Source organism: Eschscholzia californica, unplaced genomic scaffold, assembly GCF_041429995.1.
Source record: "Eschscholzia californica isolate CP2 unplaced genomic scaffold, dmEscCali1.0.p SCAF_3, whole genome shotgun sequence".
NCBI lineage: Eukaryota > Viridiplantae > Streptophyta > Magnoliopsida > Ranunculales > Papaveraceae > Eschscholzia > Eschscholzia californica.
Window position 1 is genome coordinate 35,074,190 of NW_028238420.1, and position 27,959 is coordinate 35,102,148.

The window sequence follows — 27,959 nt, forward strand, 5'->3', positions numbered from 1 at the left end:
GAGGGAAACAATTTTAACAAGAGCAGAACAACAAACGTCAACTTTATTGGCCTTCTTTAAATGTTGTGTTTTAAATGAAGATGCACGTGCATTCACTTATCAAGAATTTCCAAAACACTTTGTCTGGAATAAACCACAACATTTATGGACTTCTAGAAAAAAAGGATTTGCAATCGGTAGAATGTATTTTGCGAGTCCAAATTGTGGTGAAAGGTTTTATTTGAGATTGTTGTTGACTATTATAAGAGGTCCTCAATCATTTGAATGTTTGCGTACAGTAAATGGTGTTTTATGTGAAACATTTAAATTAGCATGTATTGCTCGAGGCCTTTTAGAAGATAATGGCGAATGGGTACAGTGTTTAGAGGAAGCTATAAAAATGAAAACTGGGCATCAATTAAGAAAATTGTTCGTTGTTATTCTCTTGCATTGTTTCCCTTCAAATCCGGATCATTTGTGGAATAAGTTTTCACTTAATATTTGTGATGACCTGGCGCACAAGTTGCGTACAGTATATGGAATCACGACACCGTCCGAGAATCAAGTCACAGACTATGGTTTATATCTTATAAATAAACTACTTCAACAGTCTGGCAAAGATTTAACTCATTTCAAACCTATGCCTCTTTCAACTGAAAATTGGAATGATCAACCTGGGAATAGATTATTACTAGAGCACAGAATGATTCAACATGAATGTCAGACAGTAGATGTACAAGTTAACGTCGATCGTTTAAATGCTGAACAATCTTCTGCTTATAGGGTCATTTTAAATTCGGTCACCAACAATAAGGGAACCGTGTTTTTTTTAAGTGGAGGTGCTGGTACTGGAAAAACATTTTTATACAACACGATTGCAACCAAATGTCGTAGTATGGGTCATATTGTTATAACTGTTGCTTCATCTGGAATTGCTTCGTTGTTATTAGTGGGAGGTCGAACTGCACATTCAACATTTTGTATTCCCTTAGATATTTTAGATAATTCGATATGTGGGTTCCATAAGCAGTCTATCCATGCTGAGTTATTTAGGGAAACTAAGCTAATTATATGGGATGAAGTACCTATGCAACATAGATTTTGTGTGGAAGCAGTTGATCGAACACTTCAGGATATTTGTGATAACAAAAACCCATTTGGTGGTATTACTGTTGTTCTAGGCGGTGATTTTAGGCAAATCTTGCCTGTAATACCAAAAGGAGTTCGTGAACAAATAGTCGGCGCTTCACTAAAACGTTCACCACTTTGGTTGATTATTGTTGTCCTGACATTGAGTCTTAACATGAGGTTAGCTGATTCAGAGCCAGGAAATGTTGATTTTGCAAAATTCTTGGTTGAGGTACTTCCTTACTTCTTCCAACAAACAATTCATTATTTTAATAAATTATGTGTTATTACAAACCTTCAAATGGTTGACATAGTTATATTTTTTTTAGATTGGAACAAACCCGTGTGAAGTTGTTCAACTACCACTTATTCACAGGTGTAAGAATCTACCTGAGTTATTGTGTTCAACCTATCCTGGATTGAATATATTAGGTACATCATCTCCAAAGTACTTGACAGAGAGAGCTATTTTATCTCCCCGTAATGATGATGTAGACTTTATTAATTTGGAGGCATTAAAAATATTTCCAGGAGAGGCTATTGTCTATTTAGCCGCTGATAAATTAGTTGAAGAGGGGGAAGACAATAGGTTTGGAGGAGGTAATTATCCCAATGAGTATTTAAACTCTCTCGATCCTCCAGGATTACCTCCCTTCAAGCTTCAACTAAAAGTTGGTTGTCCAATAATGTTATTAAGAAATCTTGCTCCAAAAGATGGTCTTTGCAACGGAACTAGGTTGATTGTGGTTCGATGTGCTCCACGCATAATTGAAGCTCAAATTATTACCGGAGATAAATCTGGAGATTTAGTTTTCTTGCCTTGAATATCTCTTACAACATCTTCTGTAGACGTTCCTGTTCGAATGACAAGAAGACAATTTCCAATTCGATTGGCTTATGCAATGACAATTAACAAATCTCCAGGACAATCTGATAAGTTTGTTGGAGTTGATCTGCGGAGTCCAGTTTTTAGCCATGGCCAACTATACGTAGCATTGTCAAGATGCACTGCTTCAAATAGATTACATGTTTTATTACCGGAACCTCAGAAAACTCAACTACGAATATTGTGTACCCTGAGGTTTTATTATAGCTATAGGTATGATATTTACTTCTTTTTTTCATTGTACCCAAATTCAACAAGTATTAACTATTTAACTTTCTTTTTCACTAATAGAGTTGGGATCAACAAGCACAAGACTTTGAGAGGCGAAATAAAAGATATATATGGGGAGAATGGAAGCATCGAAGCACAGTAAGTGTATATTGCTTATAATTTTAAAGACCTTAAAATCTATCATTATGTGATCCTAACTATTGCAATGATATAACTTTTCAGATTGTTGTGCATGTTTCTCACTGGCCGTCACGGGTGCGTGTAGATACAATTACTTTCTTAAGAGTAATTCGAAGAGCTTACATGCCTATTTTGATTGAAAACTACTTTGGCTAAAGTCTTCCAACTCTATGTATTTTGTGATACTTTTTGTATAGAATAGATGATATCTGCAAATGAATGCACATTTCATATAGAAACTACAACACAATCATACTTTTGTAGAAAGGAACAAACTTTGATGATTGTTTTTGTAGTTTAAATATTTTTTGTTACCATCAACAACTATGTATGTGAAGTTTTATTATGTGAAAGGAAACTATTTTATTTTAATCTATTTATGACTCTAATCTAACTATTATGACAATCTATGATAATACATTTACATCATTAAGGTTTAGGATACATTGCAGCAGACACTTATTGCGCATCAAGCACAATTGAAACAAACATGTTTGCGTCAGGTTATTCCTAAATTTATATAGATTCCACTTTTGTTATTTTTTGTGAGTTAGCTATCGTGACCTTTGTATTCGTTCATGCTGTAGACATTGACGTCATTATGCGATTTGGAAGAAGTCAACCTTTAACTTCTCCGTGTTCCAAATCACACCAAAGGAACATTTTTAAGAGGTCAGTACTTTTCTTAGTCTAAAATTTGGTAATTTTACTAATTAGATATATTCTGAATTTATTTTATTGTGTCCATAACTATTCAAATTGGATATTGCTCAATCGTTCCTTTTAATTGGCAACAATGGTGTACCGTAAAGACGACATCTAATCAGGTTCTGAGCTCATTCTTTTATCTGTAAGTATTTTTACAAATGTCATTGATTTTTCTGTCATATTTAAATGTTTATGTAATTTTACTACTTCTGTTTACGTGTTGTACCAAATGAGTATTATTGTAGTGAGCATCCTTAGACTGGATCATCTATATTCCTACGAATTCGTATGTTATTGTGTCTTTATTAAAAGTATTAGTTTTTAGGACTATTTTCTCGCTACTTACATGGAACAAGTAGATGACAGTAACACTTGATTCTTTACCGGCTAAGATAGGTTATAGTTGTGTCAGAGTCGTACATCAACTCACTTTCTAGGTAATGATATGGTTACATGCTCTCATTGCAATATCATTACTTTACGTGTTGTTAAGATCTTTCACTATGATGGTTCTACATTGACAGTGTGATGTTATATGTTACTAATTTCTGTGATGTTATTCAGGTACCTTAAACGCGATATTTGGATGAACATGAGATATTTTTCTGAAGAAGACCTGCGACCTCTTTTAATAGTAAGTCCTTATTAGATTTACCTATCAGTGTAGTAAACTGTGAACTGATATGACGAATAAATACCGAAACATTCATTCAGCTGTAACTTATAATCATCCACAATGTACTTGGTCTATAATGCATATGAAAGAACTGTCCATGCCCCACGGGCACGGGTTACACCCTCGTCTATAAATAAATCTCTACCTCTTTCATTTCTCTCTAGACTTGCAAACCCTCTCAATCCTCTCTTAGCCTCCTTTTCTCTCTACCTCTTCTCAACTAAAAACCCTAGCCACCATTCTTTTCTTCTACCACCTTCATATCTTCTCTACATTTTCTTTCTTCTTCTAATTTCTTCTTCTAACCTTCTAATTTCTCCATACCTTCTTCTCTAAAATCTCTTCTTCTTCTATCTCTCTTATAAATTTCTCTTCTTTTATCTTATAATAAGCTATTATTTGGAGTTTTGGGCAATATTCTTGAGATACTTGGAGCTTAAATTGGACATCAAAATGGAGATACATGGGAATATGGATTGTGAACATTCTTGGTGATTTCTTTCCATTAATCTTTTGTAATTCCATTTATTTTATGAATTCCATGAATATTATTTTAGATTCCATGAGTAGCTAAATTTTGTATCTAGGGTGTAGAGGAAACCCATATTTGGGCTTATTTTGAGATATGTTATAAATCAATGAATCCTTATTTTGAGCTTCAATGCCTATTGATTGTCATTTCATGTTGATTCTATAACCTTATTATCATTCATGTATTATAATTAGATATTTCATGCTTTTATTGAATTATTAGATGAGATATGCCTTTTAGATCTTGAATGATAGTGTAGGAAATTAGTCTTATATGATAGTCAATCATACATTCTTGATTTTGAATTGTGTTATTAAAGAATATATTCCGAAATCTAAATAGTTTATTATGTTAGATTTTGAGTTATACATGAGAAAAGGGATTTGTTAATTAATGCATGTTTTAAGTAGTCCATTTATGTGGTGAAATCGAAAACCCTAGATTCTTCTTCTCACCTTGATTTCACTCTTATTAGTCTATTAGTATTGCTTTTTTTTTTCATAGTAGTTTCCAAATCAAATCAAAAGTTTGAAAGGGGGTTTAATTCGAGATTTAGATAAAATAGCTTGTCCTTTAGAACGAAACTCGACTTATTAGAAATACTATAACTTGACCCCGTATACTTGCGGGAATAGACCTATTTTAGGCCTATCATAAAGCTTTTTGTTGCTTAAATGCGTTACGACCAGTAAATTAACCGCGTTTCTCAATTTCTCATGATACGTGTCTCCAACCATTTCTGAATCCTGACTAACTAACATTAGTAAACGTTGTTGAGTGTCGCAGTCCAGTCCTTTAAACATTAATGTTGAACACTTTGTTGACTTGTACTTGTATCCTCCTTTAATTCTAGCGTTGGATCATTTATAGTAGATAATACATTCACATCTGATGTATCCATAAATCTATCATGAAAAAACTATAATTCAAGCTAATTTGTTAAGGACGAAGACATTCAAAATTTGAGAAGAAGTCAACAAAAACATATGAAGGCAATTGCATTTTGAAAGTTTTTTAGTCTAAGTTAATTGTTTCTCAAACCGACGTAGGAACGACCAATCAATAATAACCTCTTTTTGGTAGTACACTGAAAACAATCGGCGTATCAATCCAAATGAAAACGACTTTATTTGTTACTTATATAATGGGGTTGATGGATGGGTTGTAGTTATTGGGAAGACTTAGAGGTTGAAACTTTGAGTTTATACCGTTTGAAGAATTTCTTCTGGGTAAAGACCAAAAAGGACAGATAATAGGCAATGGATCCATGAGGTATTTGATCTAATGTAGGAAAACATCAAATTCAGCTTTACTTCTTACTTGGTATGGTTTACGTTCGGTTGACTCCTTTCTTACTTTCATCCATAATAGTATTGTTTGTCCTTGCATATGTTGTTTTTCTTCATCAGGTAACCATTTCATAATTGTAGATATTAAACTTTCAATCGTTCATTTCTCATCTCACTTTGGTAATAATACGTTTAATAATTCTCGATTTTGTAGATTACAAATGTTTATAATCAAAAATACGAAAGCACTGTAGGATTTCGGTCGGACGCTCGTGGGCGTATAATAGCTGCATTGATTATCTCACAGATTCTTCTCATTGGATTACTTAATATAAAAGAGCGGCTCAGTCAACACCTTTCCTCACCGTTCTTCCAGTCTTGACCATCTGGTTCATAGATTCTGCAAAATCGGTTCGAACCTGGCTTCATAAGATATCCCTATGAATATTGTATATTGTATTAGGCAACTCATGCTAACAGGCAACAACTAATACAACAATTAGTTTTTTCGGTTGATGCAGTTTTGGAATTTCATTTTCTGGTTTATCATGTTTTTTCCCTGTGATTTAAACATCAAATATATTATGCAAAACAGATTTGATGTAGTTTTGAATATTGTATATTTTATTAGGTAACTCATGCTAACAGGCAACAACTAATACAACAATTAGTTTTTTCGATTAATGTAGTTTTGGAATTTCATTTCCTGGTTTATCATGTTTTTTCCATGCGATTTAAACATCAAATCTATCTATTCAGTACATTGGAATTTCGGTCCTATTCTAGCTAGCCTAAAAGAGGGAGCTGAAGCCTAAACACAATTTATGGATCCTTTTGACAAAAGAAAAGTTATCCTAGATAGTTTTGGTCATTTTTTCACTTTACATAAATCAGTTGGTTCTTCAAAAAACGTTATAAAAGTATATTTCCAACAGAGGTTTTTCTTCTAGCCCGGACTACCTTCGTTAAAGTTTACTTTCAGTCTTAGGTTACCAGCTTTATATTGCTCCTTCAGGGAACAGGTTCGAAATGTAATTTCAGCTGTATACTCCGAACTATTGGATAGTAGGGTCTTCCTTGCCTTCTAAGTTCAGTTCGGGCCTTATTCAGACGGTACTCGATGAGCTCACCCCAGAAAATGTGAGGTAAGATAATTGTTGATTGTCTTTCCACTTCACTTAAGTCTCTCACTCGTTGATCATCACCTTATTTGCATCGATAGTTAAACTCTTATGTCTCTTGGAAATCTAGAACTTTGTGGGTGTATTCACTGGAAACCCTCACGAGACAAAACTCGTCCTTTAGGGGTAACCTAAGGGTTTAAAGGCTTGTTGCATACGCTAAATGCAATCGGGACTCCTCCGAAAGTGAGTTAGGTTTACTTTATTATTTTGTTTGGTTTGTTTGCTCGAGGACTAGCAAATTCTAAGTTTGGGGATGTTGATGTGGCGTGAAAATGCCACTTTTAGGTCACTTAACTTTGATGAGTTCTTTTCGGGTTTATTTCTAATTATTTATGTGTTTTTATTGCTAGGTTGTTTATTTGGAGTTTGGTGTGTAATTCGGAATAAAGAGAGCGAATTATCACATTTTGATCTTATGCGGCAAAAGGGAAGAAAAGAGCACCAGAGGTATTTTGGTCATTTTGGTCAAAATCAGAAGTCAAACAGCAAGTGGAGTCAATTACGAGTCCGACGGTGAATTCGGAGTTCGGACGAAGAAGTTGTGAATGAAAGAAGTTGAGGTTCAGCCTTGAAACAAGGATTCTATGAAGGCACCCCCTTGGTTCTAAATGTAGAGACAAGATGAAGGCATTCCCTTGCTTTAGAAAGAAGGCCAACCCCAAGAGCCCAAAGAGGAAGAGAATAATAGAGACTCTATGGGAACCATTTTTGGTCCAAGTCAAGAGTCTTTAATGATGGACAAAGTCAAGGGTTTGAAGTAGTCTAAAGGGATCCTATTCTACTATTCATCTTCTTTACCAAGCTACCAAGCAAGAGAGGGAGAAAGGAGTTCTAGGGTTTCTTGTTCTTGGAGTTGGAAGTTTGATAGAGAGAGAAAAACAGAGAAGGAAGAAGGGGGTCGGCCAAGCTAGGCCGGCCAGCACTGACGCCGGCCTAGTCTTGGCCGGCACGAGCTCGAGATGCGGGACAACAACAGCCCGAGCTCCATGGGAGCAGCTCGGGTTGTTGCTTCATCTACCAACACAGGACAGCAGCAAGGGGACGCGTGCACACGCTCGGGATGGCAACCAAACAACAGCTTCTTCACGCCGGCAGCAGCTTCCTGACTCGGGCTGGTGCAAGCTCCGGCCGGAACTGCACTCGGGGAGCTGCTGCAACAGCAGCTCGGGCAGAGTTCCGAGCTCGGGCTGCATACCATCTTGCTTAGGACACCTAGGGACAACCGCATCTTGGCTCGACCGGGTCTTGTTTGGCCGAATCTTTGATTTGGCCGGATTTAGACACATCCTTGCAGGATTCAAGAGCTTTCCGGTCATTATTTTGGTCTAAAACCTTAGGGCTTTTGTTCTCCTCATCCTTGGCTAGCTTCCCATGTGGTTTGATTTGATTTTGGTTGAAGATTGTTAGAGAGAGAAAACTAGGGGTTAACTTTAATGGAGGTTGAGTTCTAAAAGGAGAAGATGATGATGGTCGCTATGGGGAACCCAGAATTTACTAAGGGGAGATCGATTACACTTTAAAGACTCATATTTTCCGACGATCTTAGCCTCGAACCACATCGAAAAAAGGGGATTCTTTCATCATTTTCTTTCCATTTCTTATTCAATCACCATGTTTAGCTAACTTTAGTGCGTCGATTATATGAGATGAAATGTGATGAATCCGTGATTATGTTTAATACGATTTAATGTTTTGATAATAAATTGCTGTTCTCTTATTTTGATTACTTGTTTCAATCGTTTTTCATGTGTCTTATCAAGTACTTCGCATAGTTAGGCGACTAGACGACATTTTCGATGATTCGGTTTAAATCGTTTATGACGTTTGTTTGACTAAGTATTATCTGCGGACATACGTAGTGCTTATGAACGTCCACCTTAGGAATTGAGACTCGATTTACATCAATCCATTCGATCGGACCGTACATAGTTGTAAGTCCACCACATCGGATTCTCGAACTTCGACACCTCTCTTACTTGTTCCCCGACTCTTATTCCTCCGAACTCTTCTCTCGGATCTCTCTCGCCCGTTTACATATATTGTTTAGTTAGTTTTATTTGTTTTCTTTATTTCTTATAAAGCAATCTTTAAACCCCCCCCCCCCCCCATTTACCTTTGTCCTGTCCATTTTTGTCTAAGTTAGTTAGTAATACTAAAACCGACGGACAAGATCTTTCGACATTCGAAGTAACTTCCTATCCCTGGATCGATCCCGGCTTTGCCGGATTACTACTTGATACCTCCGCTTGGGTGTGCAACCTTTTCGGGTGCATCACTCTCTACATTTGAATTTTGTCTAAATTTGTTTGGTGACTCTGGGAGTCAGATTAATTTCTTAATGTAACAATACGATTTATTCATTGTCGAGCAGAATCTTTTGGGAGTCAAAAAAATTTGAAGGACAGACTGACATGGTCGAGCCTTTGTATTGAAACTGCATACTCCCCTCAGAAAATCAGTAGTTCCGTGATACAGGTGTTGTTTTGAGATGCAAAATTGGTCGTCACATTAGGTTGCAATAGTAAATGTAGTTACCTCCGGCCTTTTAGTTGTGGTTTGTTTTATGGATTAGTTTGATTTTCTGAACAAAAATTAGAGTAGTTTTTATCTATTACAACATGTACTTAAGTTTTGTCTTTCCAAATTTTTACCATTTGCGGCAATGGATGGAAGCAGCTCCTATGAACATTTACATCTACCAACACCTAATGTCTTCATTCTCACTGATTTATGACTTAAAGATATCACAGAGAAAGTAAAATAAGGGTTATTTCCCAAATGGCCCCCAACTCTGTGACCAGCTTCCTGCCTGACCCCCTAGATTAGCAAAAATACCCATATGGCTCCCTTTTTCCGTTATCTTTAACTGTCCGTTACTCTCACTCCTCCACCTCATTTCCTCTCTCTGCCAAGTCACCTGAAATGCCACATCATCATCTTCTCCGGCATGGGTCGCCGGCAGGCCAAATTTCCGGCCGGCGACCTTCAAACATAAAAAAAAGGAATTTTTTCTCTCTCCTCTCTCTCTCTAAATTTTTTTTCTGTTCGTGATGAACACGAACAGATCTGGTATGTTCTCCTCTCTCTAGATCTGTTCTAGAGATAGAGAGGGGAAAGACAAAAAAGAATTTAGAGAGAGAGGAGAGAGAAAAAAAATTAATTTTTTTTAATGTTTGAAGGTCGCCGGACGGCGACCCCTGCCGGAGAAGATGATGATGTGGCGTTTCAGGTGACTTGGCAGAGAAAGGAAATGTGGTGGAGGAGTGAGAGTAACGGACAGTTAAAGATAACAGAAAAAGGGGGTCATATGGGTATTTTTGCTAATCTAGGGGGTCATGCTGGAAGCTGGTCACAAAGTTGGGGGCCATTTGGGAAGTAACCCGTAAAATAATTGTCATAGTACATCACTTTTATGAGTTGTCCTTTCTCTAAACAGTCACTTTAAGTGTATCTGGCTTTTCTTTAAACTGTCGCTGGCTATTTATTCAGGATAAGTATCCGGTTCTCTTGAGGAAGTCATCATATTCAAGACTGTGGTATAGGCCCCATACGATGTTCTTGAATCCTCAGGCTTATGTTAAGATAGATTCAACTGTCCATATACCCGTGAAGCTGGAGTTATTACTGATATTTCTACGCGATTGTTGATTGATTACTTGAATGAATATGGTGAGTAATTAACAATAAAATATGAGCCTAATAAATGTTCCAATTCCCATTATCTCTCTATAAACTCTTGATGCAAAGCCTTGGTTTCTACATTGTTTACATCTGTTATTACGAAGTTCAATGACTAGCAACTTCTGTATAGTGTTTTGGAGAGCTTAATAATGAATACGTCTTATTTAAAGTGTTAAAACAACCCGTGTTTCACTCTTTTAAAACAAGAATCAGAATCGTATTTTTGACCAAATAAGCACTCTAAGAGGAATGGGGAAATTCTAACAAAAAAAAGTCTGAAATAATAATAAAACTACCTACCCTTATAGACTTTTACGATTATGTTGCATTATCATTGAAGGGAAATGCATCTCAATATTCATCGTAAAATATGAGATATAATGTATCTCAATGTTCATCATCCTAATATTTGTATTTGATAAGGGGCATTGCCCCCGCACGTAGTGCGGGGGGTTATGCCTAGTATATATATATAACTAAATAAGATATCGCCTCGAAATGGAACTTAAAGAAGTATACAAAAGTGAGAAAGAAGGGCCACTCATTTGGGATGATTAAAAATGATTGACGAAAAATGACAAACACAAAATTACAAGTGATTTAATGAGAGATACTACTACCAAAGAGAAAATTAATGAAACGATCTATAGGAAATTCAAACAATATTATGAACACTATTTGTTGAAGAAAAGTAGAAGTTGTAGTTCAAAAATTGAGAGAGCAGTTGAAGGAGTAACTGTAAAGCATCACCAGTAAATTCTTTTGGTCTAATTAAAACATAGAGTATACGTCTGTAGAGGAGCAATTGTAAACCGTCACCAATAAATTCTTTTGGTCTAATTAAAACCATAGAGTAAAAGTCTATAGTATCTCAACCATATATAAATAAATGTGTTAAAGATTGAAATAAGTCTTCCTTAAAATCTAATTATGTCTGTTAAGGTGCACATTAGTGTTTTCTTAAATTTAGATAAAATTAAAATTTTCTTTTAAATGTTAAAAGGTTTAACTCTTGCATGTACCACAATCTGTTGAGTAGCATGTAACAAATATATATATAGGGGTAATTTCTAGAAAGGTCAAAATAATATTGAAAATGAGTAAAAAAACAAAAAACATTTGAAAATTATTATTCAGGTAAAATAGTGTGCAAATACTAAAATACCTCTTTTTGTCATTTTGTGTAACTAAATTCTTTTATTTATTTTTAAACTTTAAATCGATATAACTTTTGTTTGAGATGTCGGATTTCTATAAAAATTATATATTTCGAAATGATTTTTCATTAGCTTTCTAACAAGACCCACTCTCAATACTTTCTTTCAAAAAGAAAAACAGACCTTTACGTTTTTCTGCAAACGTGTTTGCAACAATCTGTTATGGAAACGTGTTTACAACAATCTGTTATGCAAACGTGTTTGCAACAATCTGATTTGCAAAAATGTGTTTGCAAACATCTATAAAAGAATTTTGGACCTGGAAAAGGCTTCAATCAAGTGTGATAATATAAAAAGTAATAAAAAGCGAGTTAGTAGACATATATTCGAAAAGAAAACAACATAATCCTAGAAACACATTTGTAGGAAAAGTTAGGATTGTTTTTATTCTTTGTTGCACTTCCCATAGTGTTGAAATAAAGATATAAAAAGGGGGTTTTTTTTTTTTTACTTAACTTTCAATATTTTGATGTTAAAGGTGGTATATGCTGCAACAAGAATATTTAAAATGCTGAAACTTTATTTCAGAAAGGAATGTAATAACACGAGCAGGGGCGGCCCAGGCCCAAAGCAGCTGCTTTGGGCCCCATTTGGAGAAGGGCCCCCAAAGTATACTTGTTTATAGGCACCCGGTTAAGAAAAAAAAAACTAAAGGAGCTGCTCCTTTAAAGTAGTCCGTGAATCAAAGGGAACTGCTCGTTTCTCAAAAAAAGGGGACTGCACGTAACTTCTCCCATCTGTGGACAATTGAATGAAACCCAGTAACTATTAGCGTACCAAATAACTTAATTACAATTGAAAAAGGAAAACTAGTTAAAAAAGGAAACCTAATTGAAAAAGGAAACCACATTCACCCAGGGGCGGCCCAGGCCCAAAGCAGCTGCTTTGGGCCCCATTTGGAGAAGGGCCCCCAAAGTATACTTGTTTATAGGCACCCGGTTAAGAAAAAAAAAAACTAAAGGAGCTGCTCCTTTAAAGTAGTTCGTGAATCAAAGGGAACTGCTCGTTTCTCAAAAAAAGGGGACTGCACGTGACTTCTCCCCTCTGTGGACAATTGAATGAAACCCAGTAACTACTAGCCTACCAAATAACTTAATTACAATTGAAAAAGGAAACCTAGTTAAAAAAGGAAACCTAATTGAAAAAGGAAACCACATTCACCCAATTTCTATTTAACCTATCCAAATCCTAATCATAATTCATACTCAATTACTCTCTCTATCCAAATCCTAATCATAATTCATACTCAATTACTCTCTCTCTCTCTTTCAAGTCTCAAGGTACTCTCTCATCTTTTCTATCACATATTTGTTTAATTACTGGTATGCTTAATTTGTTTGTCTTGTTTTCTCTCCTTTTTTCTATTCCTCTCCTTTTCACTTGCTTTATTTTTTATTCTATCTTTCTAAATTTAAAATTTATTTTTGTTATTGGTCTCCACAGTGCACTCCTCCTACATTGGATATATATTAGGATCTTTACTAACTACAAGTCTACAAGGTATGTAATTCTTAAAGAGATATTTTAATGATATTTTTTATGCAATAAATATGTAAAATAATGGTTGTCACTATTACACTAGATTTTTTTTATATTTATATGATATTGAACTTATATAATTGAACTATTTGATAAGACAATGGTTATTGGTCTAAACTTTTCCATTTTAGGTCTAAATTTTGGCATTGTACTTGAATTATTTCATTGATATTTAGTGTAGCAATGAAGCGTACATACGAAACTGGACATACTAAGAGAGAAAAGAGAAAAAGATTAGAGATATTAATAAAATCTCAAGAAGGTTCTCTTGATAAGTATTTTACGACAACTAAAAAACCTGAGAATAATTCCACGGAAGAACCTACAAATGTGATTGAAGAATCTAGTATTGGGAATATGGTCAAAGAAATTATTGGTGATGACGTTGGACATCAGAATATAAATCAAGAACATGAAAAAGAAATTATTTCTGAAGAACATAGATGCGACTACGTTGGTGAAGAACTAGAGAAGGAGAACATTGATGAAGATATCGAGAACAATAATATTAATGAAGATTTTAGTGATCCGGCTAGTTGGAAAACAATTGATCAACCATTAAGGGACTTGTTAGTCGAAAGGGGGCCTATTAGAGTTTTAAGAGAAGAAGATGATTTTCCAAAAGATGCTTTTAAGAGACGCTTCTCTTCGAAGTATTATACTCGACATTTATCTAATGGAGATAGACAAGATAGGAAGTGGCTTGTGTATTCAAATAAGTTGAACAAAGTATTTTGTTTTTGTTGCAAATTATTCAAGCAAGACCAAATGTCATCCTTTTTAGCTGAAGATGGAATAAATGATTGGCGTAATCTTGGGGCCAAACTTAAACAACATGAGACCAACGTTGAACATATCATTAATATGAGTGCTTGGATTCACTTGGAAACAGGATTGAAAAATAATACAACCATTGATAAAAGTACTCAAGATCAAATTAACAAAGAGAGAGATCATTGGAAGGAGGTATTGGTAAGAATAATTGCTTTAGTGAAAACTCTTGCTAGTAACAATTTGGCTTTTCGTGGGAAGAAAGAAAAGATTTATGAGCGTAACAACGGACTATTTTGTCAATTAATTCAAATGATTGCCGAATATGATTCAATAATGAAAGAACATGTTCGACGGGTTCAGAAGAAAGAAATATATTCGCATTATCTAAGTCACAAAATTCAAATTGAATTGATACTCATGCTATCAGGAGAAATCAGAGACAAAATCATTCAGAAAATTAATAAAGCAAAATACTTCTCAATTATACTTGATTGCACTCCAGATGTAAGTACTATCGAACAATTATCTCTTATTATACGATGTGTAGATGTTACAACTACTCCAGTAAAGATTAAAGAATTTTTCGTAGAATTTTTGAAGGTAAACGATACATTTGGGAGTGGAATTTTCAATAAACTTAAAGATGTATTAAGTAATCATCAACTTGATTTACATGATATACAAGGACAAGGTTATGATAATGGTTCTAACATGAAGGGAAAACACAAAGGTGTACAAAGAAGGCTATTGAATGAAAATCCAAGAGCTTTTTATACACCATGTGGTTGTCATAGTCTTAACCTTGCTCTGTGTGATATGGCAAAGTCTTGTTCAAAAGCAATAAGTTTTTTTGGAGTCGTTCAACGTATATACACATTATTTTCATCATCACCTCAAAGATGGGATATCCTCAAAGATCATTTATCAGTGACAGTGAAACCATTGTCAGATACTCGTTGGTAAAGTCATGTTGAAGCAGTTAAAGAGATTAGATATCAAGCTCCAGAACTAAGAAATGCTTTGGTTCAACTTGCAAATACTACAAAAGATCCTCCGACGAAGAGTCATGCCATAAGCTTGGTAACCAATGATTTAGAAAATTATGAATTTTTACTTGGTTTATGTATTTGGTTTGATTTGTTAAATGTAGTAAATGCCGTTAGCAAATTTCTTCAAAGTGAAGATATGCAAATTGATGTTGCTTTAAGTCAGTTACAGGAACTGATTAGATTTTTTGACGATTATAGAGAAAATGGGTATATTTCAGCCATTTTAGCTGCCAAAGAGATTGCAGAGACCTTAGATATCGAGTCTGTATTCCCACAGAAGCGTGTCGTTCGTAGAAAGAAACAATTTGATGAGGATACTAATATCACCAATGAGATTACTCAGACAGCGGAAGAATCTTTCAATGTGAACTATTTCTTATACATCGTCGATCAAGGTCGTATTTCATTGAAGACTATATTTGAGCAGTTTCAAGAATATGAAGAAAAATATGGATTTCTATTTGATTTGAAAAAATTTACTACTGCGGATGATGAAAGGTTAAAAGAATATTGTCTTAAACTCGAAGGTTATTTAAAGCATGGTATGCAATCTGACATTGATGGAGCTCAACTGTTTGCGGAACTCAAAGTTTTAAAAGTAATTCTACCAAGTGAGATAAGAAAAGCGATTGAAGTGCTTGATTTTATTAGTACTAATTCTAGAGAATTAAATTTTTCAAATGCTTAGATCTCTTACAAGATTTTATTAACTATACCGATTACGGTAGCCTCTGCTGAGAGAAGTTTTTCGAAGCTAAAGTTGATCAAATCTTACCTTCGCTCCACCATGTCACAGGAAAGATTGAACGGGTTAGCTATGTTATCAATTGAACAAGATATGACAGAAGAATTGGACTATGATTGCATAATTAATAATTTTGCATCTCAAAAGGCGAGAAGAATGTTTTCAAAACATGTTTAGCTCATTTTTATATGTAAATTGGATGCACTTTTCATCAAGCGTATAGTTCAATTTGATGTTTTTTGCTTATATTTTTAGCACAATTTAAATTGTTACGGTAATTTTTTTTTTTATAGTTAGTGTACAAGGCCCCGAAATTTTACTTCGCTTTAGGCCCCCAAATTACTTGGGCCGCCCCTGAACACGAGACCAAAGCTTAGAGGATTCGAAGAGGATCTTCCAGTTGAGCAGGAAGAGGAAGATGACCTTTCTCCTGGAGTCTCTTCACGGTGTCGTATAGGCTTTGTTTCACTCGTATGAATTCAAGTCCCAAGTCCTTCAGACGCTGATTCGATGACTTGTGTGGTGATGACTTATATGGTTTAGCCCCTTGGCTTCACTTTATCCGAACACTAGGTGGGTATTGGGTATTCGGGGAAGAATTTGGCGAGAATTTCAACAACATCACCTCGGTGAAGCACACTCTCACCTCATAAATTTCGGCCAGATGGGGAAGGAGTTTCATAAACAAGAATATGAGCTAAAGCAACATCTTTGACATGAACATAAGCTTGAACAAAATTTGCATAAGTTTTTGCAGAACCAGTTAACAGTGATGGTGGGCTGAAGAAGATGACCCAATACCAACACACGATTAACAAGTACAAGATCCACCCCTTTTTCTTTTGATACATCCCATGCTGCTTTCTCTGCCACTGCTTTCCCATAGCAATACCAATTCTTAGTATTCTTGCAAAATTCAAGATCACTCCAGCAATTCTCATCAACTACCGAATCAGAACTTCTATTTGGATCCATATAAACAGCACCAAGTGATGAAGTAAAAACCACACGACGTACTTTCGCTTCCGCCGCTGCATTTATCACATTCGTTGTCCCATTCACTGCTGGTTCCACCATTTGTTCAGGATCATCAATTACTGGAGAAGCAGTATGAAAAACACCATCACATCCATTAATGGCATCAACAAGACTACCGTAATCAAGAAGATCCAATTTACACAATATCATTCTATCTTTTGCCCCTTCTAATTCTCTCAAATGCATGTTATTAGGATCATCTGGATATGTTAATTCCGATCAAATTTTAGAGTGATAAAGTTGATAATTGAGATAAAGAAGTTAGAGAGAGAGAGAGAGAGAGATTTACCTGGATTTCTGATGGTTCCTCAAACAGTATAACCTTTATGTAATAAGATTTTGACAAGCCAAGAAGCAACAAAACCTCCGGCGCCGGTAATAGTACTGGGAACGACACCAGGAGCATTTTTAGTAGCAGATAGTGAAGAATCGTCGATAAGCATTCTTGGTGTATGATAATATCTGTATGAAGATGATGATGGTAGAGAGGATCTGGAGGAAGATGGTGACGACGAAGAAGAAGATCAGAACAAAGATGACGAAGCCTTGATGTCGTGTTCTATCTGTGAAAATCGAACTTCATCGTCTCTCTCTCGCTAAATCTTTGAAGAAAAACAAAAACCTAAAATTTGAAGCTTATTGAGAGAGAAACTACTTTAAATAGATAAGGGCATTTTGAGAGAGGAAAAGAGAAAAAAAAAATGGCCGGCCGGCGACCTCTGCCGGAGAAGGTGATGAGGTGGCGTAACAGATGATGTGGCATGACTTGGCAGAGAGAGAAAACATGATGGAGGAGAGAGAGTGATGGTGTTATAACAGGAGGGGGCCATATGGGTATTTCTCGTAAAGTAGGGGCCAGGCGGGAAGCTGGTCACAAAGTTGGGGGCCATTAGGGAAATAACCCATAAAAAAACTAATTTAAGAAATAAAGAAACAAAATAAATTTCAGGGGTTAAAATAAATTTCAGGGGTTAAAAAAAAGAAATTGAAATCTCTCTCTCTCTCAATAGAATAATAACTAATTTAAGAGAAAAAAACAAAAAAGTAGTACAAAAAAAATTATAACTAATAAAAATCTCTCTCTTTCAATAAAATATAACAATAAATTTCGTAACATTTGATTGGTACAAGTGTCTGTGCCATAGGGCACAAGAAATACCCTAGTATATATATATATATATATATATATATATATATATATATATATATATATATATATATATAATATTTATAAATATATAAAATCAATATATGTATACATAAATATGTGTATAAATATATAAATAAATAAATAAATATATATACATATATCCTTTATGTACTCCTTCTTTAGTTCCGATATATTAGATTCAAATACTTCGTAAATATCTATTATCTAGTCAGCGTGGTAGGTTCTAATAATGTCGAGCACTAATGATAATTTTTCGCGTTCGGCTTCAAAATCGTGTTTGGTCCCTAAAACATAATGATTTTACAAGAAACTATTCTTTTATCATAAAATAATGGGTGTCGTAAAAGAACGCTCTGTTTGGAGTTTCCTCATTAAAAGTGAACGTTTCATAAACCTCGTCACAATAAGAATCTAGGCCTGAAATAAGAAAATTAAAATTAAATAAAAATCAAGAAAAAAATAAAATAAAATAAAATAAAAAGAAATTTATCGATATGTGTATATATATATAATATAACTCCAAATATATATAAAAATACATATATATATATATATATATATATATATATATATATATATATATATTTATAAATATATATGTATATATATGTATATATTTATAAATATATATGTATATATATATTATATCACCACGTATACAGTTTTACATATATATATTATATCTTGATCCTTTTGGACACTCCAAATATGGATAGGCAGAGCCGGCCCTGGCCCAAAGCGAGCAAAGCCTCGCTTTGGGCCACCAACTTTGAGGGCCTCCCAGCTATTAGTTTATGCAAGAAAAAATTCTGCCCCAACCCGTTAAAGATAAGTCATAAAGGCACCCGTTTCATTAAAAGGGCCCCGTGCAATGTAGATAATAAGCTAAACAAACAAATCTTGGGCCCACCTCCACCTATCCCTAACCTAAGATGCTCTTTCTTTCTCCACTTTACAGCAACACACAAGTAGGCCACTTTTTATTTCTCTTCATTCTTACATCATGAACTTTTCTTCATCTCACTAGGTATTACCCATTTACAAACTTGCTTCGATCAATCTATGGCCATCTAAATGGGTGCTTTCACTACTAATTTAATTTTTTTTCTTTTTTTTGAAAAATACTACTAATTTAATCTGTGTTGTGGAATATTATTTCTTGGCTTTGAGAGGGATCCAGAGAGAGATTGAGACTGGCGGAGCGAGAAATCGAGATCATATGGCAAATGGAAAAAGAAGTTGACAAAAATTTCTCTCATCTCAACCTTTGTATCAACTGACATGAACAAGGATCTCTAAAATAATTTCCTCCGTGTCATCAAAGAATTTCTAATAATGTTTCATTGGAGTTGATGTTGTTTTTAGCAAAAACTCTACAAAATCCGAAGGGGCCCTCAAAATTTTAGGACTTAATGTCCCGTTAGAGATTCTCTAATGGTTGCACAGGTCGGAAACTATCGATGAATGTGCTCTAACAACCATTTCCAATAAAGGAGAAATTGAGCGAGAAACAAAGACAAACTTGATAAGACAAAGACATAGATTGAGCAAGAGAGAAATTTGTAGGGAGAATAAATGTGTGTGAGAGAGAGAAAGAGAGAGAAAAAAAAGGAACACATAGAGTTACGAGAGAGATAAAAAGACGGAGGTGAGAGAAAGAAAGAAGAGATAGAGAGAGGACAAGAGAAAAACTTTACGACGACAAAGATATTCATGCAAAATTAGGGAGGAAGATAGTGAGCGTGAAACACTTGACTTGTTGACGAAAAGTGTGTATAATTTCGCTAGAATTTATAGGGAAAGCCATATTCATCGTGGTCAAAGGATAGATGGCTCTTTTAGTGGAAATAGGAGGCGCCTATAGACTTTCTTTTTTGCATATAATATAGGGGCCACATTTCCGTAACTCGCTTCGGGCCACTAGAAAGTCAGGGCCGGCCCTGTGGATAGGTTAGAAGTACGTTTGAAGATCAATCTCTGTTTCTGACTCAAGACTTTCTTTCTTGTTAGTTGATTCATGTTTTGGTTATTTGAACCTATCTTGTAGGTGTTTAACCAAGTTTAGAATCCTTAGGTATAGATTGTTTAATTTAGCACTTTTAATAACATCTTAATTTAGAAATAAAGTTCTTTATTGATTCTCCATAATACTTAGTACAGAGATGATGTTAAAAACAAGAAAAACGCTTAATCTAGATTAGTGCTTAAAGTAGACTTCGATCCCTTTCAGCATCCTGAGCAGTCGAGGCTTCTGCTCCCTCTTGGATCTTGTCTTCCTTAGCCAAATATTCAGTTCCCAGCTGCACCTGTACATTCACAATGATAGGGCAATTTTAGGTATCATATACCAAAGTTTGGGAATTTTACAGTATTTGATAAGTTAACTGTTTGTACCTGAATTGGAAGCCACTGTTCCATTCTTCTTGTCCTCCAAGAACTTAGGGCAGTTTCTTTTCCAGTGACCCTTGCCATCACAGTATAAAAATTTGGTGTCAGGAGGAGGACCTTTGTCTTTAGGTTTGGCAACCCGTTTGCCTTTTCCTTTTGACGCGGTTTTCTTCTTATGTTTTCCACCTTTCTTGAACCCTTTGTCCTTTTGTACCATGAGAACTTCCTTCTTAGTTTCCACTATAGCGACGTCCTTTTCGGCTGTTAGAAAAGCATAGAATGAAGTTCCTCCAACGTTTTATCCCATCCATTCATGTTGTAGTTCATCTTAAACTGATTAAAACCACTATGGAGGGAGTGAAGGATAGTGTCGGTAGCCGTCTGTTGGCTATAAGGGAAACATAGTTTAGCCAGCTTACCCATGAGCCTAATCATTTGACGAACATGAGGCCCATCTGGTTTTCCCTTTTCAAGGCGCATGTCCATAATTGCTTTAGAGGTTTCAAACCTCTCCAATCTCGACTGTTTCTGGAACATTTCCCGAAGTTGTCGCATCATGGAGTAAGCATCCATGTCTATGAACTGCTCTTGCAGAATCGGTTCCATGGTTGCTAGCATTAAGCAAGTTACAGGTTCTGCCTTTTTCCGCACACTCCTTTGTTCATCTACCTCTTCTTTAGTCAAAGTATCATCCAATACAGGAATTGGAGTTTCTAGTACATGTTGCTTGCCTTCCATCCTGAGAACTATTCCCAGGTTCCTCTCCCAGTCGAGGAAGTTGTACTCATTCAGCTTATGCTTGTCGAGAAGTGAGCGGAAGTTGAAAATATCTTTTGAAAAACTTAGTTTTCTCACATTATTCAATAAAAATCTTCCCCGATTGAATAAGCGATTCCAAAATCCCAGTTCTTCGGAGTAAAGCGGACGAAGGCCCTACTCTTTGACTCCGTCGTTCCGGGTGAGTGAACTACTTCACTGATCATACCTTATGACTCTTGGTTGATAGATCTCATTGATGAATGACTAATCTATCCTTTTGCCTCGAGTATCCAAGACTCTCTTGCTGATCTCGTTGAGTAGAACCATTTAGATGTGTAGACCTATTCTATAGATCTACCCGCATTGTCCCAAGGTAGAGGAGGTACTCTGCGAATTCCGAGCCACCTTCCTCGAACAAGGGCGCAACGAGTGTCTTTAATCTGGATAGGCGATTACTCAAGATTACGTTTTGGGGACTTTTAAGCTAGTATGGCGTTTGTTATAGTAAACTATTTAGCCTAACTAACATCCACGACATAAAGCGTAAATAAGTAAGTAAATGCGTGCGAGAAAATAAATCAAACAGACATGGATCCTAGTATGGCCCTTAACCTAGAAGATCTAATCTCCTTTGGTTTGCTTCTTGTTTCGCCTTTTGGTTCGTCTAGATCTCCATCTTTGAACCTCCATTGATTTCTCCCACTCACCTTTGGATTCCTTCCTTGAGTTTCTTCAATGGACTCATAGACCCTAAACTATAATTACAAGACTTTAACGATTCGCAGATCGTATAAACATGAAATTAAAATTAATTACAAATATGCACCCATCCGTGCTTAACACAAGAATATAGAAACAAATCTATGGTCATACTAGTTTCCCGCATTCACATCACATGCATTCATATAATATATTAAGGCTAAGAATTATATATGCATGATTATCTTGGGAGACACTTTTGTCGACATCACATGTCACATTACGGACCTTAAGTCTAAATTCGAAGAATTCGACTAATGGTGCGTTCCGGTTTTATCTTTTATGATTTCTAAAATCAACTTCAAGAAAAATTCCGTTTGGGTTTTGAAAGCCCGGGTCTATTTCGGAAAAAATATTGGTTCGATTTTTAATGATTTCATAAATCAATTTAAAGAGAAATCCGTTTTGGCCTTCTGGATGCCCCGGATTAATTTTGGAATTATTTGGTTGGAATCGGAAGAAAATTTGGCAAAAACTCTCACTCGAATGATGGTCCCTTTCCGTGGTCCGAAAAGCCTCGAAAAAGCCCGGGAGAAGTCCTGGACAAGTCCCGGCCCAAGCCCACAAAAGGTCTCGGACAAGGTCCGAACATAGCACGACCCATAGGGCCGGCATGTCCTGGCCGAGGCCTATCAAGGCCTGGTCTCGTCCTGGCCGGAGCCAGGACGCTAGTCCATGTACCAGACGTGTCTGGTGCTGGACCGGACCGACACTGGTGCTCGACAAGACGCGTCTGGTCGAGAGCTCTGGACGCGTCCTAGACGCGTCCAGGAAGCTACCAGTGCAGCTTCTGGTCGCGTCTTAAGACGCGTCCAGATGCTTCCATTGCAGCTGATGGTCGGGTCCGAGACTCGACTTGGACTGCGTCTCCAAGACGCGTCCTAGCTGCTCTGGACGCGACCAGCAGCTTCTGTCCGGCCAGGAAGCTTTCTGGCCGGACAGGGTTTCCAAAACCCTAGTTTCCAAAATTTTTTTTTTTGTTGTGCGAATCTCTATTTGCTAACTTCCAATTTTTAAAACTCTTTCTAAATTTTGAAATCCTTTTAGAACACTTTTAAAAATCTCTATTTGCTTCTACAAAAAACACAGTAGCAATCTGGTTGCAGCTGCTAGACGTGTGACGCCCCGTGTCCCAAAAATAGACACGACCACGCCCCGACAATTCACAGACGAGACAAAAATCCGGCAGAGTCTCCTATGTAAATCGAACCGGTCGCACCTGCAAAACCTGTTATGCAAACCATACATTCGCATATACAAGAATAAACTATAGAGCGGAAGCTAAACAAACTCAACACAACATCGGGTCGAAACCCGAACCATAAAAAGAACTACAAAAACCTCTTACACATAGATACAACTTATAAACAACTCTAAGTGTTATATATATACATATTCGAGTTCGGTTTCTACAATAAATACATAACTTTAAAATAACGAAAAACCATATACGCAAGACCATAGAAAATGACGCAACACTACTAGCCTCGTCAGACAAGATCACCGGCTGGAAAACAACTCTGCCTCGAGGTTACGACAAGAACCTGCACACTAACAACTGGTAGGGGGTCAAAATACTCACCGACACGAGTTATTCTGGTAGAAGACCAATCCAAAAGCCATCACGTTTTCAAAAGTTCATTTAATAAGTTGTAAACATCATGACAAAGCGAGTTATCAAACCAGTTACCGTATATACTATATACAAAACCATTTTCCTTAATCTACCAAGCAATAGCAGTGATTAGCTGCCCACCCATGGTGCGCTCCCAATAAGAGGAGAGTTCCTCAGGAGAACCTAGAGTGCGTTAGATAGTACCAGCCCATTTATGGCACTAGCTAATGCACTAACGTCTCCTCGAGAAAGAGACTTACCCCTAGCCGGTAAGCCCCTCTCCCACTAAGAGACTCCGCAATCATTTAAGAGTTTACCTCATGATACATATGTACCTTAAGTATCTAAATACGTTTTTGATCACCGAGTTCGAATAAGAGAGCCGTCCCCCAATTACCATAAAAGGACCTGAACCTCATTCTCTTCAGTACCCTGTCATGCATCTAATACGATCTTTCAAAATCAGTTTCATTCGTATATCAAAACCACATTCTCATATTCGATTCAAATCAGTTCATTCGTATACCAAAACCAATATTCTCATTCGATTCATTATCTTATCAAACACGGATGTGGAACAACCAAGAGTCATATCGCCACAAAGCAGAGGGATCTCAATCAATGTCACCTCCCAGGCGAGCGGTCAGGGTGTACGGCCCTGAGCCTCGAGCTGGAGGCACGAGCACCAATGGCCAGCAAGTGAAGCACTCTACTCCCACAGGTCTCATGACTAGTATCGCCCACCTCACCGGTCTCACACGGGTCACACCCGTGTCCACATGTCATCCTACCCTCAATGGCTACATGCCCGTAGGTTGACATAATCCGTAGTCGGGTACATACAAGAAAATCTCAAGTAGTTCGCAATCACAGTAAAAATAGTTCGAAAGCATTTCTCATATTGCAGTAAAAGCATTCAACCATATTTCAGTTCATCACATAAATCGAGTTTCATGCTACCTAAACTCTAGTTATAATGGCGCATATATAACTATAGAATCTAGCATATTCATTATCTATAAAACCATGTTGGATAAAGGATTCAGAACCCCTACCTCAGTCCTTGCATAACCAAAGACCTCCCACCTACCAGACGACCAAATTCCTCCTCATTCGCATACTCTGGGATACGGAAGAATGACCAAAAATCGAATAGAAACATTAGGTTCTAAACGAAGAACCTTCGTACAATAAAGACAATATCAAAGAGAAAACGATGAAAACTTAAAACACGAAAACAATCAATAACGCTGGAAGACTTCGAATAATCGATTTGATCTTTAACTTTCATAGCCATGTCCACTGAATACTCGAAATGCATACAAACCGACCACCCGACTTCCCATAAATTCTATTTTTCATGTTAGAGTCTTCATAAGCTGACAAATCATATAATGAACTTTATAATATCGAAGTTGTCTATTTATATGAAATACGAGAAAATTTGGGTAACCATCTCTATTCCAATTCATTCCCAAAACTAGTCCAAATATGAAATTCGAGCACTAAAATAATTCGGCAGCACCCCGTCTATATTTGGACAACCCGAAATAGTCTACAATCTCCTAAACATGTTTCTAAACACAAATCATTCGAAGAAACTGAGTAATAATCGTCTAAATAGCTCCAAATTTCGATCCCAAAAGAAATTAGTATAACTATACAGTATACGAAATAATTACCATAAAACCATCAAATTCGGACGAAATAGAAAATTCTGAACAGATAGATATGTAGAAAAAGGCGAATGGGATTACCTGGAACAAGTTTCATTGAATTCCGACCACTGGACGCGAAGTAATCGACGAATAAAATTCGAACCATAAACAACCCTCAACTGTCTCTCGGCTTCAGGCCACTGCTGGTTATCCTTCTCCACTCAATTGAGTTTACAAAGAATAAAGTAAATTATATAAAGTGGGCACGTGGGTACAAACGTGTACAGGAAAGAGCAAATTTGGCAAGTGACTCATAGGGTAGTGCTATAGGAGCCCTATCATATTGCTAATGGCACCTACATATACATAACCTGCATTCCAAATTTTGGTTGTGAGGGGCACCCCTTCCATGTAGCTTGATTCCAAATTTGCCACATGTCTTAATCTAAAGTGGCCATGCTACTTAACTAATTTTATGTCTTCCATTACATAGACTTTATAAATAAGCCCCTCCATAATGATGTTCCACTAATTCAAGTCTCACTAGTTACCTTATGAACCCTGATTTAACTGTTTCTTTTACGTTTTTCTCCCATAATTAACCAAGAATAAGGTATAGGGATCTCTCTTAATTCGATACCGAAAAAGAATTTCGAATTCGAAAGGATAGCCGACCTATGTCCGATCTTTCCACGTGACCAAACAAACTTCATTATTTTTCGAGATGTATCTGACGAATACTCCTCAAACCCTAAACCTAATTGACATGATCGAACAGAGAAAGAAGAAAATTCTGATTTTTTCTTTCTTTTACAAAGTCTCACGAAATTTCAGTTTAGTCCCTGGTTTCTCGATTGCAAAATACCCCCCAGTTTGGACGTTTTACTAATTTAGCCCATTTTTGACTTGACCCAAATGTCGAATAATCCCTCAACTAAACTTGAAAACATGGGATGTTACAAGACGCGTCTCCAGCAGCTTCTGTCCGGCCAGGATGCTTCCTGGCCGGACACCAGGTTTCCAAAACCCTAGTGTCTAAATTTTTTTTTTTTTGCAAATCTCTATTTGCTATTTTCCAAATTTTAAACTCTTTCTAAATTTTGAAATCCCTTTTAGAACAATTCTAAAATTTCTCAAAACTTTTAAAATTTCCAAACTTTGTTTTTAGGAGTTTTTTAAAACTCAAAAACAATTCTTTTTAGAATACTTCTAAAATTCTAAATTTTTGTTATTTTTTGGAGTTTCCTAAAACTCAAAAACAATTCTTTTATTCAACCAATTTTGGATCAAAATTCTAGGTTTTTGAAACTTTTTCAAGAACAATTTTGAAAACCAATTCTAAATCAATGAAATTCAATGTTTTCAAACACTTCCAATCATGAATTTTGATTTTTTTAATTTGAAAAACTAGTTGAATCATATTCATTGTAATCAAATTATGAGTTTGAAGTACTTTTAAAACACTTTTAAAATACTTTTATAAACTCAATCTATCAAACTATCAAGCATATCAAATATCAATTAGTTCGATTCTTAGCAAAAACTAGTTAATTGCAAGAGGCTCTGACGCCACTGTAGGGAATTGTACCCTTATACTAGTGTTTATAGCGGATAACGACATCTAATGTCTAACACTAGTATCCCCAAGATCATCAAGCAAAACTAGTAATTAACTAATAGGAAGATAGTAGATTACCTTAATCGCTATTTCCCTCGAACTAGTTGAATAGATTAAAGAAGACCAAGAGCTTCAAACGTAGCTCCTCCACTTGGGACACCGAACAGTGTATTTAATCTCCCTCCTTGAAAGCTCGCTAGCACTCCAATGGTGGTTTGATATTAAGAAGACCTTCTTCTTGCTTGACTAGAAGATAGCTTGGGAATTAGCTCACTTTCTCCTCTCTACTTGATGTGGTAGAGTAAGAAAGCTTAGAGAGAAATTACACACCTTATTCTCTGCCCTAAGAGTTTTTATATAGAACCCTAATGAGAATACACCTCCTCAAAGGTTTCCTAAAACACCCTTTAGAATAAGATTTAGTGAAATAGTCGAAAATAGCAATTAATGATATTTTCTCAATTCCCTAAGGAGGAGATATCCAAAGACCACGAAATTTTTCATGCATACTACTGGGTATGTCAGCAACTCACCCTCCAAAATTCAGCCAAATCCGATTCCCGGAAGTACCCGAACCTAGGGGTGTACACGAGCCGAGCTCTTAACGAGCTACTCGAGCTCGGCTCGACTATTGCTCGTGCTCGACTCGAAGATTAACGAACACGAGCTTAACACGAGCTCAAAATCGAGCTCGTTTATGTAAACGAGCCGAGCTTGATCATTCTTTAATGTATCGCGAGCTACTCGTGAACAGCTCGTTTAACATACTCTTATAATTTGGTAGTACATAATTATGTATTAGTATTAAAACTCGTACACGAAATATTAACCATTAAAAAATTGTCGTAATATGAATTATTAATCATTATTATTGTATGTGACAAATGATCATTGAAGTGTTTTGATAATTTAGAAAGTTTTAATTTGAAGTATTTTGATAAACGAACTTAAAACAATGCAAGCTCGAGCTCGAGCTCGAGCTCGAGCAAACTTATACGAACCGAGCTTGAACAAGTGGACAATTACTCGAACGAGCTCGAGTTCGAGCTCGAGCTCGAGTTCGAGCTCGAGCTCGACAGTCAAATACACGAACCGAGCTTGAACATCTTACTACTCGGCTCGGCTCGGCTCGAGTACACCCCTACCCGAACCGGC

General features: G+C 36.2%; 1 protein-coding gene, 1 long non-coding RNA gene and 3 pseudogenes across 3 annotated transcripts; 3 read left to right on the forward strand and 2 right to left on the reverse strand.

Annotated features, from left to right (window-relative positions):
- Positions 1-1,154: 1,154 nt before the first annotated feature.
- On the forward strand, positions 1,155-10,441 carry LOC147549804 (uncharacterized; annotated as a pseudogene).
- Positions 10,442-13,413: 2,972 nt separating this feature from the next.
- On the forward strand, positions 13,414-14,572 carry LOC147549805 (uncharacterized). Its single transcript, XM_086668388.1, has 2 exons — positions 13,414-14,508; positions 14,552-14,572. The coding sequence occupies exons 1-2, from the start codon at positions 13,414-13,416 to the stop codon at positions 14,570-14,572; spliced, it is 1,116 nt and encodes a 371-aa protein (XP_086524514.1).
- A 143-nt stretch (positions 14,573-14,715) lies between these two features.
- On the forward strand, positions 14,716-15,975 carry LOC147549806 (uncharacterized; annotated as a pseudogene).
- A 186-nt stretch (positions 15,976-16,161) lies between these two features.
- Positions 16,162-17,425, reverse strand: LOC147549807 (cinnamoyl-CoA reductase 1-like; annotated as a pseudogene). The gene is made up of 2 exons (XR_015238862.1): positions 17,126-17,425; positions 16,162-17,036 (listed from the first exon to the last, which is right to left on the reverse strand). The product of XR_015238862.1 is annotated as a cinnamoyl-CoA reductase 1-like (transcript).
- Positions 17,426-23,281: 5,856 nt separating this feature from the next.
- LOC147549808 (uncharacterized) lies at positions 23,282-25,406 on the reverse strand. Its single transcript, XR_015238219.1, has 3 exons — positions 25,286-25,406; positions 24,584-24,650; positions 23,282-23,471 (listed from the first exon to the last, which is right to left on the reverse strand). It is a non-coding gene; the product is annotated as an uncharacterized LOC147549808 (long non-coding RNA).
- Positions 25,407-27,959: the final 2,553 nt, after the last annotated feature.

Excerpts from the sequence above, each read along its gene's own strand:
- LOC147549805 (XM_086668388.1), top strand. The coding sequence starts at position 13,414 with ATGAAGCGTACATACGAAACTGGACATACTAAGAGAGAAAAGAGAAAA. Across the intron at positions 14,509-14,551 it reads TACTTGATTGCACTCCAGAT|ATGTTACAACTACTCCAGTA; the intron begins GTAAGTACTATC and ends TACGATGTGTAG.